Genomic DNA, 19,527 nt, shown 5'->3' with positions numbered 1-19,527 from the left:
TGCTACTTTTTGGAAAAGTGAGAAAAACTGATCTGAAACAATATAGCTTTTAATTTTTTTTTTCTTGTCTGGGAAATTATTTGGTTTGTGTTGTTTTTCCTTTCAGGTACTGCCATTTGTAAACTTGCTGTGAATGAAGTGTGACATAACCCATTTAATAATACAAGTATTTTGATATGAATATCAGTATCTTATTGTGCCTAATTTTTGAGGCTGAAGAAAGCTACTTTGATTAGGCATGCTGATTATAAATTATTTATTTTTGCAACAGAGGCCATAATTTTTATTCTCTAGCTAACTGTTGTAGTTAGTTGTGGAAAACTAAACTTTGCATGTTGAATAGAACTGCTGCTTCTAAATTGAAAATTCCAAATGATGGGGGAGTTTGTCATGCTCTTCAGTAACTGGCTGAATTGGTTAATTTCATACTCATTCCTGTTTCAAATTAAGATACTCTATCTTTTAGGAATTGTATCTTGTAACATTTTATTTTAAATTTAATCAAGGATCCTATAGTATCAGCTCTAAATGTTGAAATAATGCACTTAAAAGCGATTAGATTAGTTCTGTGGTTATTTGTTTTGGGGTGTTTTTAATTTTTGGAAGTGGAAACTACTGCTCAATAGAGAAAGGTCAGCAAATGCCTCTGTGTTTATCTTACCCCACAGATTTTACAATTGCATCAAACAAAAGGTATGTAGTCAAATTATTGTCTTTGAGGATGCCAGCTGTAGCCTGTAAGCTTTAAAAGATTATTAGACCTAGCTAGTGATGCTCTGTGCTGTTGTACTCTCTGTAATCTTTCTTGTCAAGAACAAGAGCTTTATTGTAATAATAAATTATAACTCTGCAAGAGCACTACTCATATTTTCCAAGTGTCTTGCTGATGCTGTGCAGTGAAAATACATAAATGATGTCTGCCTTTTAAAAGTGTTACAGCCAAGTGTTTGAGGAGGGGAATGAAAAAGTCTGAGAAACCATTCAAGTTTTAAATGGAAATTATGTGGGTATGAGGTTTGTTTTTTTTGTTTGTTTTGAGATTTGTCTTCAGAGGAATCCTCTCTTTCCATATGTTTGATCTGCTGAAAAACAGTAGTAGCTGCATTTTATTCAAAGAAAACATCTCTACTGTGTCTTAACCATAAACACCTGCAAGTATCTGTAAAAACTATGATACTTTTATTGTCGTGCTTTGGGGAATTTGTGAGTTTGGATTTTTTATTTCATGAGATCGTTCCACAGCCTTTGGAGCAAGCTATGTACTATATCACTGAGTACCTCTGAGATCAGAGAGAGCAGATTGTTTAACTCCTCTCTGGTGCTAATATTCAAATGAGAATTCTTAAAACAAAATTTGTTTAGAATAAATTCACCTTCAAGGATGTGTTTAATGGAAAGGAATTTTTTCAAGGAATGAACAGACATTTTGGATGTTGAATTTTTACAGTTATTAAAACTGGTAGAGAGCACACGAATTAAAGTGAACAGTTGAAGAATACATTTGATTTGGAAGGCAAAATATGTGCTGTCTAAAACCAAAAGGTCCTTGTCTCCATACAGAGGGCCCTCAAGAGCAGTGAAGATGCTGTGTGTAAAAGATCTTCATTACATCATATCTGTGTATATTTTAAGCTGGCTGAAGCAAAGAGCAGTAAGGCTCATAGTCTGTGAGAGCTGCTCAGTCAGTGCGTGTCATGAAATAACTCAGCTGCAAGGTCATAGCCCTGCCAGTCTTGGCTTCAGGAGGGGTGGTGCTCAGGCTAGGATTTAAAAATGGGCATGTTGACATGGGGTAGTGAGAATGGTGAGTGAAGTGGATTGGGGCCAATACTGTTTAGTGTCTTCATAACTTGGACAGTAGGACATAGCGTTCTCTCAACAGTTCCATGGGTGATGTAAAACTTGGATTTGTAGTTGTTACACCTGTTAGTTCTGCAGCCATTTAGAGAGAGAAAAGGGTCAGTAGGAACCTTGGTTCAGCAAAGGCAAATGCAAACTCTTGCATCAGAGAGGAGTAACACCATGCACCAGTACAGGCTGTGGGCTGAGCAGCTGGAAATCACAGGAAAAGCCCTGAGGGTCCTGGTGGAGGCTTAAATAGAACATGAAGCAGTGATGCAGCATTGTGGCTCAGAAGCCAAACAGCATCCTGGGCTGCATTAGGTAGGACGAGCCTGACAAGGAGGCCTGGATGGTGATCATCTCTACTCTCAGTGAGAGCAGTCTGAAGCGTTGTCCCTTGTGCTGGGCTCCTGAGTACAAAATTGACTTTGGCATGTTTCAGAGAATCCCGTGGAGGGCCACCAGGCTGGTCAGGGGCTGGAGCATTTGGCGTATGAGGAGAGACTGAGAGAGCTGGGATTATTTAACCTGGGGTAGAGAAGGTTTAGGGTAGATCTTATCAGTCCATGTAAATACCTAATGGGAGGGAGCAAAAAAGGCAGAGCCAGGCCCAGTGAAAGGACAAGAGGCAATGGGCAAGAATTGAAATACAAGAAATCCCATTTGAAGATAAAGGTTTTTACTGTAAGACTGATGGAACTGAGGAACAGTTTCCATCCTTAGAGATTTTCAAGACTCAGCTTGACACGGCCTCAGCAAGCTGATCTGATTAGACCTTCTTAGAACAGTTACAATGTACTAGTTTGTATCCAGAGGTTGCTTCAAAAATTTTTTTTATAAGTCTAAATTCACTAGGGTTGTGATTTACATTTTTATTTCTAAGTGTAAACTAGGAAACTCAAAGTGTATTTTGAGTTAATTTCAATTGTTTATTTATTTTAACAGTTAGACATCTGCTTTGAAAATATTTTAAAGAGACTCTTCATAACATTCTATTCTCTGTATTTGCCTCCTTAACTGTGCTGCAATTCTCTTACCTGCCTCCAGTATTGAATTCTCTCTGAGCACAAATTCTGTAAAGAATTTTCGTGAAGGAGGAGTGGCTTAACATGATGATATTAACCTTCCAGATTTGGAGACTTGTATGTGGAAGAACAATATGTCTTGATTTGAAAGACACATTCTGCAGCAGTCTGCTCATTTACAACTTCCGAATATTTGAAAGAAGATATGGCAGCAGAAAATTTTCAGTAAGTTCTAGTTTTGAGGGTTTTTAATAGAAACTTCTTTATATAGTTCAATCATGTACTTTTTGATGAATACTGCAGTTTTATTTCTAGTATGTTGTATAGAAATATATGTTAGAGGGTTTTAAAGATAATTTGGTTTTAATAAATTTAAATTTATATTGATAATACCTTGCAGTTGGTGGATTATTCTAATTTCTATTTGCAGTTGTATCAGTTGTAAGATATCAGACCCATTGAATTTAATTTTGGCAACAATCTTACTCTTGATTCTTCATTATCCAGAAAAGTAGACCTGGAATTACATTGTGTTAAAGATTGAATTTATCTTAATTGAACTAGTATAGAGGTTTTCTTATTTTTTCTTATATTTAGAGGTGTATTAAAACCTTATTTTGAAACTGCTGAATTGATTCAAATTAAGCTTTTTCTTTCCAGTCTTTTTTACTGGGCGCTTGGATGCTCTCAGCTTTGTTTGATCTTCTCCTTGTAGAAATCACTCAGTACATATTTGGCATCACCATCAACAGCTTGCCTTCTGGTTTGTAAGTAGCTTCTAATGAATTGGTTATTTTAGATATATTATCAAGAGATTGTTTTCTGAAGATTTTATTTTAAAAAAGCTTTCTTCATGTAACACTTCAAATTAATTTAATCCTCTTTCGAACTGAAGTGTAAACATTCTTGGCACAACTATTGTAATTTCAAACATTTATTTCTTAGCTATGACTTGTGTTTAATTTATAATTTATCCATCCGATGGTTAGTTTCCAATACGTTAGTCTCATTTCCTCTGTTAACATGATTGCAACATGGCTTGCAGCACATGAATTCTTTCTGTATTTGTTCAGTCTAAATTGTTTGGATCCATTCAATTTGTAAAAACTGGAATCAGGTGGTGCTGATTTCTGTCTTAAATTAGAAAGGCAACAGAGCTGTAAGTCATGTGCTTTATGTTCACTTCTAAATTCATATGCATTTTGCATTGGTTTTTTGTATGTTTTTCAAAAATTGAGTGCCAGAGCTTGTTACGCCATTTCGTGCTTGCAGCTGAAGTTCTTACAGCTTTAAGGTGTTCAGTGGTTCAGTTTTGTATAGCCTATGTTTGAGATTTCTGCACTTAATAAAAGATCTGCATATTACAATAGAACCACAGAGCTTGCAACCCTTTATGGTTAAGCTTCTGGCAGGTGAGATCACACAGATTTCAGTTTCCATGTGTTTCACACTCTGAAGTAATAATAAAAGCTCTTGGAGTAAGATTGTTAATATTAAACACCATATTAGACCTTTTTTTTATTTCTGCTTTTCCAGAGCATCTGTTGAAAGTATCTAAAGACTGATTTATAAGGGACAAAAAGCACGTGTTTGATATTATAAAAATACATTTTTTGTAGTGTGTGAGTATTCAAAAGAGTAGCTGAGTAGCTACTGCAGTTACTCGTGTTTGTTACCTAGAGTTTGTTGCCAGGACATAGGCTGCTAATGTGTCTGGAGAAATTAATATTTTCCTATATGTAAAAAGATACTTCGTGCAAAAGTAAGGTGTCATAAATGAGCACATCATACCCACAGGTAGTTTGACCATTTTACCCTTTGATGGTCATCAAATGTGAGATATACAGTATTTCAGGAGCATTTGATTATGCAGATATAAAAATTCATATATGCATTGCATCATAATTCTTCAGTGTTGTTTATTAATATTATTATATTAATAGTCACTTTCATATCTCACAATATTCACAGTCATTTGAGGTGATAAAAGCATTGGAAAGTTTAACACTGATGCTAGGTTTTAGTTCATTTCAGGTGCAACAACAAACGATGTTGAGCAAATAAAAAGAAGTGTAATTATTATTCTGCTTCTGTCATATTTACAATGCAACAAATACATATGTTACCTTTGGTTATAGAACATCCTTCTGTGTAGCCAAGTGCTAGAATTTGGAAAAAGAATTCCTTGTTTACATTGTAAAAGTCCCCTGATGTTTTTTCTCTTTTTATATCATTTCACTGTTCATATTATTGAGTGATCTTACACTTCCAGTTCGAAAACTTTTCCTGCGCACGCTTCGAAGGTAATTGCGATAAAGGATTACACTGATGACTCTTGCCTGGAATTGTTTGGAAACAATGTAGTACAGTATAACATCCAAACATGTACTGAGATTCATGAGAAAGGTGGTAAAGGCTGCCCAGGGATTGTAACTTGTATTTTCATCTTGCAACATCAGGAAGGCAAAGCAAATGTGGAATGGTACAAAGCAGATGAGTACCTGGGCAATGAGAGTAACTATAATTCTTATGGATCTCTCCTTGGCCTTAGGCTTCAGTTTGGAAGTCTTGCCGTGAATAAAATTATAAATAATGACTAGGTAACACCCCATCATGATAAGCAAGGGGATCAAAAAGAAAAAAATCAAGCGACAAAAATTCAGTGTATTTACTTCCTTCAAATGGATGATATCTAGCATTTTCATGCAGGTGGTGAAATTTGAGGCTTGATCTGGATCAGACCTTAAAAACACCAATGGGGATGTTGTTGAGAGGGTCATTATCCAGATTCCAGTGCAAGCCAGCACAGCTTTTTTTGTATTTTTTAGTTCTTTGACATGTTTCGGCTGGACAATAGCCATAAATCTGTCTACGCTGATAAAAGCGAGCAGCCACAGAGCAATGGCTGGATAAAACACAGTGAAAGCGCCGAGGATCCGGCAGAATGTATCTCCAAAAGTCCACGTTTCTGTCCCGTGGTAGATTATCCGAAAAGGCAAGGAAAATATAAAAAACAGGTCAAGTAATGCGACATTCATCATATATACAGTTATAGTTGTTCTCTTCTTGGTAGTGCAGCTGAACACCCATAGTGCAGTGGCATTCACCAACAATCCCACTGTGAACACAAAGCTGTAGAAGACCAGTGATGAAATCCTGTATTCTTCTGGGTGGGAATTTTCTGGTGTCATAGTTTAATTAAACTTAAGAGTAGTTATTGCACTCCATAAATCCCCTAAAATTAGATAAAATATGGGAAGTTATTCTCAGTCAGATAAAATCTGTCTTTAAAACAAATAGGAAGATTGTTTTAGGATGGTGTTTAGTGATGAAACTATTGTTTAGCTCTGAAATGTGCTAGTTTTATTGCTTTTTCTGACTGCAAATACATTATCATGCTCTGAGGGAAACATATGTATTGTCAGACTTGTGAAAATAGTATTTATAAGCATGTTTTAATAAAATACTTTAATTACTTACAGGGCCTTTTAATATAAGGAATCAAAAAGTCAAGATTGGCATTTCAGGCGTGCATCAGTAGCTGGTAATTAGATTGAAATAGTTGTATTTGAGCTACGACAGCTACTTTCTAAAGAAAATATTTCTTCAAGCTGTCTCTGTTAAAAAATTTTTTTTACTAAAACTAGTTATTAATAGAAACAAGTCAGCATGGCACGTAGTGACATTTGGATATGCAAAGAGTATTGACTTTGCCTTTTATCTGTGTAGGACCTACTTAACTCCCAAAAGAAGAGGTGCTTGCTTATTAAAGACACTTAAAAAAAACTCTTTGAGTATCTGTATGGCTTCTAATACAGTATTTAATCCTAGGACATGAGAATCCCCCACCCAACAGACAAATAAAATTAATAGATTAATAGACTTCCTGTTTAAAAAAAGTAAAAAGGAGGGAAGCAGCACTGGTCATATGGGAACAGTATTAGTTTGGAGGAAAAGGTTGCTGTCTGGTAGCCAGCTACCCCAGAGCACAGTTATGTTCCTTCATCCAGCTTCCTGGTCATAGGAATTGGACATCTGAAATGCCACTGTGCAGGCTGAGGTGATGAGAGCTGAAGGAGAGGATCCCTGGTTTTCTCTGGAGCCCATAAGGATGGCAGACCTTACCTGGTGTTTGCATGAGTGCTTTGTTTAACCCTCGCCCCCAGCACTTTCCTGGCTTTTGGTGTGATCACAGTTTCATGATTTTATGTGGGAGGGTTCTTCTTCTCTGGCCTTTTACCCAGTCTTGTGGCAGCTTTGTGAAGAGGAGGAGGAGGAACAAGTTAGTTGTTTGTCTGATCTTCCCACTTGTGACAAACAGCCAAGGAAGTTCTACAGTATCTGTTAGGCACCAGAATGGCTCTCAAGAGCAGAAGGGTGCATAGTTCCTGTGTGTTTTATCTCCAGATGTGAAGAATGCATTAAAAACCAGGTTTATTGCTACTGCCCATCTGGTTAATGATTTCTCTGTAATGTTACCAAGTACTTTCTCAGTGCTACAGGAATGCATAGGGGATTTAACCAGTGTTTATTAATCTGGCATCCTGGTTTGACACTGGCAAATACCAGTTGCTTTTGAGAAGAGTGCCATGGAGTAACTAACTTAAATATGACCTGTTAAATCTTTATATAGGTTAGTTTCTGCCTTGAAATATAAAGTTTGGGCTTCTAATTTTCTTACAGTTCTCCAGTTTACAGATACATTAAAGTTATGCATAGAAATATTTAACCCTTAACTTCAAGGTCTTCTTTTTTTGGCTGTACAAAACAAAAAAGGTGTGTTTTGTGCTCAGATGAGGACATTAGAACATGCAACAGAATTTATGTTTTGTATGGGAAAAGCCATGTATGTAATACAAAAAGGAGGTTTGGAGGGCGTCTGTATAGATGCCTCTCAAATTCCTCATTGCATGAAGAACTCTAAAAATAAGAAAAATAAAATAATTAAAGAATGCTAGCAAACCTTGTTGAAAGTTAGATGGCATATGCTAAAAAGTGTTGTGCATGTGCTAGCAGCATAGTTAAAATATTATCTGGCACACTGTTCCACTTTCAGTACTGTTGCACAAAATTGTCCAAATGTTGCTTAATATACACCTCCCCCCTGCCCTTGCACATTGTAAGTGGGCTTTTTTTCTCTTTTGTTCTGTTATTTTTTCTTTCTTGCTAGTGATTGTGTTTGACAGTTCAGAACTACCAATACCCTGAGTGATTTGGCAGGTGAATTGAGTAGTAATGTGTAAGACAGGTAGAATAATTCACTTGAATATTAAGAAACATCATGGTTTTAGTTTTGATTTTGCTCTTGTCTCCTTCGGACTTGCAGTGACTGTAATTATTTCTGGTCAGGTCATGTTTTCAAAATAACCAGTAGCCTGATGTTGATGGGAAGAGAGGAAGCTGAATCTGGTGTGATCTTCTTTTCATGCCTTGTTTGCTGGTTATTTCAAGTTTGTGACGGTTTTGAGATATATCAAAGAACTGACCTGCTGTAACAGAAGGCGTTTGTTGGGTTTTGGTTTTTGTTTTTTTTTTTTTGCTTGGTTGTTGGAGACTGTTTCCCAACTTTGTGAGTTTAAATGCATGCCAGTTAATTTTTAAGAACCTAAAATGTAACATTTATTTACAGAAGAAATATTGAGGTTTTTAAAAAGCAGGTGTTACCTGTCTGCATTTATACACAATTTGAGATATTTTGCTTTTTCGTTGGTACTTGTCTGCTTGGAGTTCAGGTTGATATCTCCCAGGTCAGCCCAAGCAGATCTTTGGGTGCCTCTGGGTGGGTAGTTTTGCCCTAGTTGCCATTTTTCATAATGGGAACATTTATTTACTGATATTGATTAAAGCACTTGCTGAAGGGCCCTTGGAGTCACTGGCTGCTGGAAGACTTGTCTGTGTTAATTCTGAATGATTCCTCTGTTGTTTGTCTGTATGTTTTATCAATCTTTTAATTTTTTTAATGATGACTGACATTCTGAATGTCTAATGTGAATTGTGAAGGCCAGCCACGTGCCCTGTATGAGAGCAAGACGTTCACAGCAAAATCACAATTAAATCTTTTCCTCCAGATTCTTAATGCGAATTAGGTCACAGTGGTTCCATTTAAAGGGCCATGTGTGTATCTCTCTTCCCAATCCCCCTTTTTACTTTGTCTGTCCCTTATATTTGCTTGCATTTCCCTGAGGAAAACTTGGCTTTCAGTGAAGCACAGAGATACCAAGTAACATGATCTCCTGGTTTTTGTTTCATGAAAACAAACATTTTTCTTTTAGTGATAAATATACTTACCAATGTTTTCATTTATTGCATACTTTTAAAATTTTAGTTAAAATTCTAAACAACAGTGTTTATGGTACTATGCTATTACAAATGCAGTTATTTTTCTTTAAATGTTATTTATAGAATGCTGCTGATATTTTGAAAGTCCATTAAAAATTAAATATCTTTTCATTAGTTCTAGAATTAATGCCCATGTTCTGCTTCTGAACAAAATCTATTAGCAACATGTATGAACATCCAAGTTACTTTGTTAGCATAACATAAGGGATTGTTACTCACCTTTTGTGCTCTACAAAATTTCTTCAGAGATGCTTTTTTCATGGCCTCAAATCTGAAGAAGGTTTAGACTTCCTCTTCTTTGCTCAGCTTCACTTAGCTAAAATAGCTGCTCTTCTCAGGCAGGAAACAATGACGTAATCTCACTGGTTTTGAGCTCTTTTATTGGTCATACTTAAAAGTTACTATTTCACATAGGTGTGGTGTCTGTAAACTAGTATTCTATTACCTTTCATCAGTCAAACTTTTGTATTATTTCCAGTGTGGTCAGACTGGGCTGTTGTACTAGTTATATTTTCAACTTTTACATGTTTGTGGTATAGTGAAAATATATTTTACGTTAAAGTTTCCATAGAAAGGTATCTGCAAGAATACACATCTTGGTTATGCAAAAGTTTCTAATAAGCACAGTGTAAATGTGTTTTTAGTAGACTACAGTCTAGTGGATTTTTTGTGGAAATCCCCATTTTATTTATATTGCCTTGGATAGTAGTCAGTCTGAAAGTGACAGAAAGTCACTGCATTTGAAATGAGAAGTTTGATTCACTTGAATATACAGCTTCACAGCTTTGTTTATGCCTGTCCTTACAACATTTTATTAACTCAGCAGCAATATTTCTATATGTTATTTGCTGTCTAAATTAATAACATGCTTATTCAAGAGCTTTGCTGAAAAATGCTGTATGAAGAGAGGTTATAGCCTGTGTTAAAATGGAGTAAAATCTCTCAGCTGTGTCACTGCAACAGATACCTTAGGTGGGATGGGAGTATTCACAAATGATTATAGAAAAATAAAACTAACTTCCTATGTTTTCTCTTTCTCAACTTGCGAAAAGATCCACCCTTTAGAAAGGCAATTCAGAGAAGGAGCTCATTCTGTATTCTCTGTAGAGTGCTTCCTGCTTCAGGTCTCTGGCTGGCAGTCTTTGGGAGGTGGTAGCAGAGAGTTCTGTGTTGAGTAGGGGAGCAATAATGTTTTGGTCTCCACCTGACATGTTGTCAAGAATTTGCCAGGATGTTCACTTGGTGTCAGAAGCAACAAAGTCCTGCAGTTCAGAAATAGCCAGAATCAGGTTTCTTTGTGGGAACATCTTTCTTCACTGACTATAAAACTAATGTAGATAGGTCACTTAGTAGATCTAATCTAGATCCTCACTTAGTGCTCAAGATAACTTCAGGGAAAAGAAGCCCCTCTCTACTGGAGTAATGTAATTTATCTCAGCTGAATGGGTTTGTGTTAGCATGTAGGTGTCTGCATAGGTCAGTGTGATGGTTAAAGTAATTAGAGGGAGGGACCTGGATATGATTTTTGGTGTGTAGATTACCTTTAAATATTTAGGGTTTTTTTCTGTTCAGGTGAACTAATATGCAACTTGTTTTTTTATGATCATTCCAAAGGCCTTTTAAATGCAGTGAGCTGCAAGTCCTACCCAGATCACCCTAGAGAAATAGAAATCTATTTTAAAGTGCTTAATATTTTATGACTAAGGAGTGTCTTAAAAGGACTAACCAGTGCTGAAAACTCTTCAGTGGCTTTATCATTAGTAAAGCAACTCCAGAGCATGCTTCAGCAGAACAAAGCACTGTTTTCAACAGTTCAGTGAAATTCAGTGCCATATGTATATCTTCTGGAAGAGAACTGTTCTTTTGAACTCTCCTAGGCAAGAGTATTTTATTTTGGGAAAAAATACAGAAGTGTGGAGGTACCTTCCATGTGGAGGTACCTTCCAAGCTGATCTGCACTGTGAATACAGTTTATGCATTTATGTTTATGCAGTTTATGTTTATGCCAAAACGGGCAAGTGGACAGCTAGTGCCTCCCTTAGCAAAAGAGAAAGTACACAAGTGATTCTGGGTTTAATGGAAAGCAGGAAGATGTTACGTTTGGGATCAGAGAACCTGTATACTGTGAGTTGTCTCTTGGTTTGTTGTCTGCTTGGGGGAGGGTGGAAAGTGTGACCTCTTGTAGCTGTGTCATTTTTTCTGGAGGGTGGCTGATGTTCTGACCCTGCAAAGGAAGTCATGCCTTGCGAGGGCAGCTGGAATCAAATCCCACAGTTTACAGAGGTGGTTGACAGCAGCCCAGTTGAGTTTGCTGGCAGGTTAGCTATCCATGTGGTTTGCTGCAGCATGTCAGTGTGTGTTCTGCTTTCACTCAGGCTTTTCACAGCCTTGCTGGTGGAGAAGAGGCAGCCAAACCTCTCTGCTGCTTGTAGGCTGGCAGGCCTTCCCCCAGGAGTGGAGCAGTAGCTCTGTTTGGCAGCAGGAGGCTGAAAAGAGGTGTTTGCAGTACCAGCAGTTGCATTGTCCTTGTCTAGGTGCTCAGCTGGCTGCAGCTGCAGGGTGATAAGCATTTGGAGGTGAACACCCAAGTCAAAAGTTGCACTGCCTGTGGTTTGTGAGAGGCAGTGGGCTGCTTCTGCAGTGCCGCATTCCCCTGTTACTTTGGTTTCTGCTGTAGGAAGCACCTGGCTCTATTCTTATTTCCTTTGCTGTTCTATCAGCTAGAAATGAGTGCCTTGCATTGGTTTCCCACAGATGGGTGAGTACTTCCTCTACTCCAGCTTCTGCTGATTAAATTCTCAATTCCATCTGGGGTCTTCTTTTGCTATTCTGAAGTTTGAGCAGTAGACAAGGTAATTGTCATTGCATTATGTTGTGCTAAAGCTGGTTTTAATTAGTTAAAAGCTAAGCCAATGTACTTCCTGTCTGGGGATAAGGCAGAGTGCATGTGGTCTGTTCTGGTGTCTTCACTAACTGGCAGTAAGCCTCAGAAGAAATGAGTTTGATCACTTGCAACAACCTCGAAGTGCAGGACTGAATAGATTGCCTTCATGCTGTTGCTTTTGCAGAATTAATGTACTGCTGGGTCTTTCAGTGGTTTAGTCATGGTACAGAAAAGTCTGTTTTTCCTGTTCACTTACTGTGTAATGTAAGCTTTGTCCAGCTGATACAGAGAAGTTCTGCACACAGTGGGACAGAAGGATTACCCTCTGCCTCAGTTTGGTAAGGAGTTGGCTTGAGCTCATGTTCTTTTTCTCCTTTCAAACTTTCCACTGTTGGGTTCTATTGAAAAGAAAGAACTGAAGCTTCTTGCATGGTTCACTGCACCAGTGGTGCAGGAAGCAACTCTCCCATGTCAATTTGTTAACTTACCGGCTTGCTGGTGTGGGTGAGTTCACATGCACTTTTGGTTTACTGTTCTCAACCTTGATGAAAACTGGCTTCATTTTTTATTCCCATCCTGTGTTCACCATAGTGAATACTGAAGAATAAACTACTGGTTGAAAGTTGGCACTGAATGCATAAAGTTATTGCAGTTGTTTCCAGTTTTGCTTGTGTTGCTCAGAGGCTGCGTCATGGCATAGCTGTTCCTCCTCTCCCACTCGTCTGTGTGAGGAGGTGTAAATGCAGTTGCAGCAGAGCTGAAGGAATGGAAAAGGGAGCAGCTTAAGAGAACTGCAGCCTGGTTAGCTGTACCTGACATGTCTTGATTTACTGTCATAGTTTGCTTTCTCTTCCCTGTTTTGTTAGTGCATGGTATGGTTTGAGGAAGGAGATCTTGGTTTTTCCCTAAAAAAAAAAAAAAAAAAATCAACATTCCATGTTTCTTCTCCTGGGTTCATCTGGGTTTTTTTCCTACCCCTCCTCCCTTCCCTCACCCCCCTGCACCACCTCTCGTACAGCCAGGACACACCCTGTGTCACTAAATAGCCTAAAAATATACATCTGGCCTGTAGTTCATCTGTTTATCACTGTCAGTCAGCCTTTGAAATACTCTGAAATACTTCAAAAATTAATGAAAATCTGAATCTCTGAGATGTCTGTGACAGTGGGGTAGTGGACTGGAGACAGTGGTCTTTTACACACCAGCAATCTTAATGTCCATAGTCTAATATTAGCTCATGGCAAATACCAACAAAGCTCCATGCTCATTGATGACCCTATGTTGCCTTTGACAAATTCCTGTGTTCTGTTTTTTGGGAAGCAGCTTTACTAATTCAAAAAGTGCATCATTCTCATGACAGATATTTCATAGTTTTTTAAACCTACATGAATGCTCAACTTGTTTATTTTCTTTTTTTTAACCTGCATTGTCAGGAACTAGTTAGTTTGAGTTTGGAAGTGTCTAGGAGAGTTTTTGTTTTCACATACTCTTTCCTTACTAAGTATGTGGTATGTGATGTTTTTACTATTAAACTGCTCTTAAAGGTCTCAGGTGCATAAGCAGTATTGTTCTGAAACTTGATACGCCTCCCAGGAATAGAGTTAGTGTTTCAAAAGAAATGTCTTTATTTGGAGCTGAATGTACTAGATTCCTTTGATGAAGTCAAGTGCAGGAGTAGGGAGAGTTGTTCTGACTCCTCCAGAGTTCAGGAGTTTGGACAAGCTCTGTCAGTAACTAGCCAAAGTAGATGTTATCAGGAATTAAACCATTAAAAATTGCTACATAGGCTTTAGCAGACCAGTGAAGGGTTTCATCAAAAGTACCTGAAGTGAGAGTGGGCTGTGTGAATTGGAATAAGCACTTAAAATCAAGGGTGCTTTACAATGTGTTGCCCAGCCCTGGCAGGTAGCTTGCTTTGCAGAAGTGACAGTCTTCTAATGCTGTTCTGCCTGCACCACCTGTCCCTGGCAGAGATGAACAAGCAGCAGTGTGTTGGGGTTGTGAAGCTTGGTGGGCTGTGGTGGAGTTGAGGTGACACGAGAGGAGCATCAGGATGATAAAGGGGCTGACATAATCCAGACTGGGACAAAGCAGCCCGGTGCCTGCTGCACAGCAGTGAATCTGGTTGGTTAGGAGCTCTGCTGGGCCAGTTTGCTTGCTGTGTAGGCTCAGCATTGTCCTTGGATGGAAATGAAAGAGCTGCTGAGTGTGAGTGCTCAGTGCACCAGAGCATCAGGACAAGGCCAGCTTGTGCTTTGAGCTGGCTATGGTGGACAGCAGAGCTGGCTGCAAGCAGGTGATTTCAGAGTCACTGTCTTTTCAAGTATGGAGCTAGGTCCAGTCAGAGGACTCTATTTACCAACGAACCGTTCAGCTACAAAAATTATATCTGGTTTTACACACACATATACACACGTGCACATTAAAGGGAAGGGGCTGAAAATCCTGAGGTTTATCATGACAAGAGGCCTAGGAGAGTAAGTCAGGGCATAAATCTGAAGTTCAATAATTTAAGCAGCTGTTTTCCTTATGTAGAGATTGTGTTGGTAAAAGTGGTTTTAAGATAGTTTGGAGCAGTGAAACTGAACTGGGACTTGTGTGTTCTGTATTCTCTGCCTTTGCCTCTTTCATCCATTTTCTTTCATCCTTTGCCTCCAAATCATACTGCCTGTCAATGCTTTTTTATTTTAGTCTTAGAACATCTGGGACATTGCCTTCATTTGCTTGTAACTGAGCCATGTGCTGTCTGATGATTGAGGCCACCAAATTCATATCATTTACCCAAATAGCAGAAATGAGAGGGAGTGCAAAGCTTGTTTTGAACAAGGAACAGTGAGAGAAGAAAGGGCAGTAAAGGCGGCAGGATGTTGGACATCTCTGTATTCCTTCTTCTTTCAAATTTGGCAGTATATGGAGGTAACCATAAGAACTGTACCAGCAGCCCATGGTTCACAGCGTTCATTACTGACTGGATGATGTAGTTTATTTCCAAGGTAATGGGGCCTAACATGTCACAGTTATTGAATGAGTGATTGACACAGTGTCTTGTAGTAGTGATCCTGGATCTCACTTCTCTTTAACTGCCTGACAGTTCCTGGCCCAGTGCTTGTACTGCCTGGTGCTAAGATTTCTGACTCTGAAAAATGGGGTTTAGCCTCAAATAAGAAACGGTTGGGTGAAATGGTTTTGGCCTCGGCTGTGGTGAGGACTAATTACTGCATCAATGCTGCCATCTGCGGATCTTCAGCAAGCATAGCAACTCATCTTTGGAACAGCAGAAATGGCTGATGGATTAATTCCTTTATACACCTGCACTACTTAGCCAGTTTTTCAGGAAAACTGATTATAAAGAATGAAAGCCACTTTGTCTCTCTTATGAAAGGGACATACCACGTGAACATGGAAGCTGTGATTGTTCCCATAGTTGTGGAACTTCAAATTCTGTTATTTCTCAAATAGTTACATTCATACAGGTCTTCCCTTTGCATTTCTGTTTAATTAATTCTGTACATTAAGATAAAATTCTGAGAATGAGTTGTAAGCAAAGACATTCTTACTGTGCATAGTCTGAGTTTACCCTGAAAAAGTGAAGAATTAGAAGACACCTAGTGGAGGAAGAGAAGAAAGACTGGAAATATGTACCATTCTTCTTTTGGCTTTGTCATATAGCACAGGGATATAAACTAATAATACAAATTAAGAAACTCTGTGGTTTTTAAGCTACCCTCTTCCTGATTTTGTTGTTGTATTTGTCTGATATGTCTTCATTAAAATAAGGCACAATAGCAACGACTTTCTTTGCACAGCATTCTGTTTTTTCAGAAGGAGTGTTCTGAAAGTTTTATTATTAAATTATTTCATGAGAATAAACAATGATTTCTTTCCTATGTGGGAATAGGGGCCTCCTTTTTAACTTAGCAGTTGACCCTTGAAGGTTATTTTCGGTCCACGTGGGCATGATCAAGCTTTCTTTCTGTCTTTACTGGCAGCTTGGGGGTTTTTTCCCCTCTCTTCTCTTCCTCTTTCCGGAGTTAGGAACACCTTGTTTGTTCGTCATGTTTAGCCGTAGTAAAGAAAGACAGGGATGTGGAAGTCCCTTTGGAATTTAAAAGGAAATCCTGCATCTAACTGTAGATGTCTGTGCCAAATAATTCTGTACAAGTTATCATTTCAGCTATTGTTTGCAAATTGGCTCACTGCAGTGCCCTCTGTCATTTGATCTGAAGGGAAACAAGCTTAAAGGAGTCATTGCATCCTAGAAACATCAGTTGTCTCCTGTCTAGTTCTGCTACAAGCATAGATTGCTACATTTTGTTTGAAGGATCTGTTATCCTTTCATGTAAATGATATCCTCCTCCATCACAGAATTAACTGTTTCCATTCCAGTGAAGTTCTTCGAATCTCTTCCCTCTCCCTGTATTTGTAGAGCAGTTAATTATTTGTTTGCAGTGGAGGAAGAAGGAAGAAAAATTAATGAATAATTCTTCAGAGCAGTTGAAGACATCATTAGTGTGAGGAGATACTCTGCCTGTTGTAGCCTTGTGCAAAATAGTGTGGTGCTATGATTGCTCTCCTAGGACAGATGAGGAGGTTAATGAAGTAACTTCACAAAGGGGGTCTTGCAGTGACTGATGCTTTAAAGAAACCCCTCTTGATTTACCAAAGTAATGAACAGAAATTGGTTCAGTAAGTCCAGTGGTATCTGAGAAGATACAGTTGTATGACTGAGACTTTAAAAAACAAATGTGCATGAAACAGAAAGTATTGTGTACAGTTAGTAAAAAAAGTACTGCAATTGTTTCACTAAAGAATTCAGAAATAAAAATGTCTCTTTTTCAGAGTTAAATGACCTTGAAGACTTTCGGTATAAGTAAAAAGATCTTTTAAAATTTCCTCTTTGCTTTTATTTTATGCTTACTGAATACTCTCCTTTTGTTTAGTCATCACTTTGCTTCAAATACCTTGCTCTGTAGTTGAGAAAAAGGGTTATATGGGGGTCTTAATGGGGAAGTTTGTTTTGCAAAGAAATCACTTTCTCTGCTACAGCTTTTCTATTTTGTTTCTGTTTTATCATGAACAAACTAAAGGGTTTCCTGCCAGCAATTTGTGCCTTACAGTACTTACTCATTGGAAAAGTCAAACTACAGCCATGAATCACAAGGAGGTGTGAATGGTTTCTTGACCAAAAAGCCCTAAAATGGTGGGAAGCATTTTAATGTTCAAGTATTGTGAAGTAAGCCAAACTGTGTGAATAAGATAAAGATTAAAACCTCCCTTTATGATGTCTGTTACAATATCCTCATCATAATGTGGTTAGAAGAAATTTGATTTTTTTTACCAAGAATACAAAAGTAGTTAAAAAATGGCTCAGCTAAAAAATAGCACAACATTTACAAATAATATTTACTGCAGAAGAGGACTGAGGAGTAGCCAATAACTCAACTGTTGTACAGAATTACACTTAAAATATTGAACAGGGGATGTATGAGTCACATTCTCTATTTAGCTTCAACTTATTGTCTCTACCATGAAAATAGGTCATAGTAAATGAGGCAAAAATAGCTTGTGTGCTTTGCCATGTAGGTCAACATTAATTGCTCCACTTTGGCTCCACTCTGCCCAAGCATTATACTAAATACAGATCCTGATAAGATCATGTAATGCTTATATCTGATGGGAGCTGGGAGTGAAGACCCTCTTCATCCCATCACATACTGAGGTGGGCCATTTGTGGGATCAGTAGAGTAGAGAGAAGCAGGATTTCTGTGCTGAAATGTTGGAGCTCATAGTGCAGTGGAGGATCAGACATCAGGACATGGTAGGAAAGGCTACAGCTCTCATTCATGTGTGGTGCCCACCTCTCCCTCCCCAGCACAGGCAGTTGTCATGTAGCCAGACTTGTCCATGCAAAGAATTCTGGGAGACTGATGCTACCCAGGTGGTTTTTTGCACTTCCTTTACTCCAGGAAATATTAAACAGGTGAAGTTATGGGAGCTGTAAGTTCAGGTAGCATCTGCATGTTTTGAAAGTATTTCTCAGGTGAAGTAAGAACAGCTGTGAAACTAATAATGTTGAAAAGCAAGTCAATGAAATCATAACCCTTGAAATTCAGGTGTGTAACATGCCAGGGTCTTGGATCACTACTTACCAAATATGTTTTCTCTAAGGCAAGAAGTTTGCAGAATAAAAACATATATATATTAGAGTTAAAAGCTAATCTCCATTACAAGTTGGATCATTCCGAGTATAAGGTTCCACTTTTGAGGTTATATGTATCTGAAGGGCCTCTTGAAGTAGGTGCTTATCTTAAATGAGGTTGCCCTCTCTTCTTGATTCAGTAGAGTGCCTCACAAATGGCAGTTTACCAGAGTAAGTGTCAAGATCCTTAAGATCTGCTAGACAGCTCTCTTTTAGATTCAGAAAGATTATAAAAGGCTTGGCTGTCTGCCACAGAAGCATGAGTTTGCTTCCAGGCTATCCCTGTCCAGGCCTGGAGGGCAGGCTGGGGTGTGCAGCCTCAGAGCCTTCTGTATGTGAGTGCCTTCAGCGAGCCCCTTGGCAGCATGTCCGTACGTGGTGCTTTGCTCATTGCTTGCCTTGTACACGGGCATAGTTTGAGAGAGACAGAGTTTACAGTGGTGGTAAAACCAGTGCCCATGGGATTTTAGCCTATTGTCATCATTACCAGGTGTGTAGTCACAGATTTCTATGGCCTAAATCAGGCACCTCCTCTGACATCTTTTGAGGAACAGAGACCATGTGTCTTTAGTTTGCCTATCTGTATATCAGCTAGGCAGACACCTTTGGCTGGGTGGTCCCTTCGTCCATCCAGGTACAGCTTAAAGCCGGCAGTACCTTGGTGTATTACACAGGCGTGAAGGGTGACACATCACTCTCCTGCTTTGGTGAGGGATACTGATCATTTGGTGGAACTGAGTTTATGTATTGACAAATTACTGAGTGGGACTTCGAGTGTTTCAGTTGGGTGTGTCATGAGCAGGAAATCTGAGACAGTTTCTCAGAGCTGTTTTAAAAATGTTTTCCTCTCTTCTGGAACCAGTCAGATATGTGGGGACCTTTTCCAGTTTTCTGACAATACAGAGATTGGTCAGGATGTAGATGAGTTAGCCGTGATGACAGCATTCCATCTGAGAGGGAGCTTTTGTTCAGGACTATCTCAGCTAACAAGGCAGTCACACCACGTCTACTTCTTTGCTTTTTATTTTTATTTTTTTTTTTTCTGGCCTGGGGATAGCTTTTGGGTTTGGTAAAGCATGTCCACTAAGTCCTTAAGTGAGAAACAGTCAAGAAGAAGCACTTACTCCTTTGCAGTTCGTAAATGAGCTGATTTCCCATTGGTATGAGACAAAATACATTTCTCAATTTTAAAACTTTTGTTCAGTTTTTTTACTTTTTTATTTCTCTGTCTTGTACAC

The 19,527-nt window shown here is 38.6% G+C and overlaps 2 protein-coding genes across 3 annotated transcripts in view; one reads left to right on the top strand and one right to left on the bottom strand.

Annotated features, from left to right (window-relative positions):
• Positions 1-19,527, top strand: part of UBAC2 (UBA domain containing 2) — an 87,232-nt gene that overhangs the window by 9,092 nt on the left and 58,613 nt on the right. For both annotated transcript variants that reach the window (XM_053970265.1, XM_053970264.1), the window contains exons 3-4: positions 2,973-3,092; positions 3,528-3,634. In XM_053970265.1, the coding sequence (XP_053826240.1) occupies positions 2,973-3,092; positions 3,528-3,634 (227 nt within the window). The remainder of the gene's footprint in view (positions 1-2,972; positions 3,093-3,527; positions 3,635-19,527) is intronic.
• On the bottom strand, positions 4,842-6,058 carry GPR18 (G protein-coupled receptor 18). The gene has a single exon (XM_053970267.1). The coding sequence runs from the start codon at positions 6,056-6,058 to the stop codon at positions 5,093-5,095; it is 966 nt and encodes a 321-aa protein (XP_053826242.1). The 3' UTR covers positions 4,842-5,092.

This window comes from Vidua macroura, chromosome 2, assembly GCF_024509145.1.
Source record: "Vidua macroura isolate BioBank_ID:100142 chromosome 2, ASM2450914v1, whole genome shotgun sequence".
NCBI classification, from domain to species: Eukaryota; Metazoa; Chordata; class Aves; order Passeriformes; family Viduidae; genus Vidua; species Vidua macroura.
The sequence above is the reverse complement of the archived record's forward strand: the minus strand, read 5'-3'. Positions and strand labels throughout refer to the sequence as shown.

What these genes read in the sequence shown, in the direction of transcription:
- GPR18 (XM_053970267.1), bottom strand. Translation starts at nt 6,058, where the DNA reads ATGACACCAGAAAATTCCCACCCAGAAGAATACAGGATTTCATCACTG.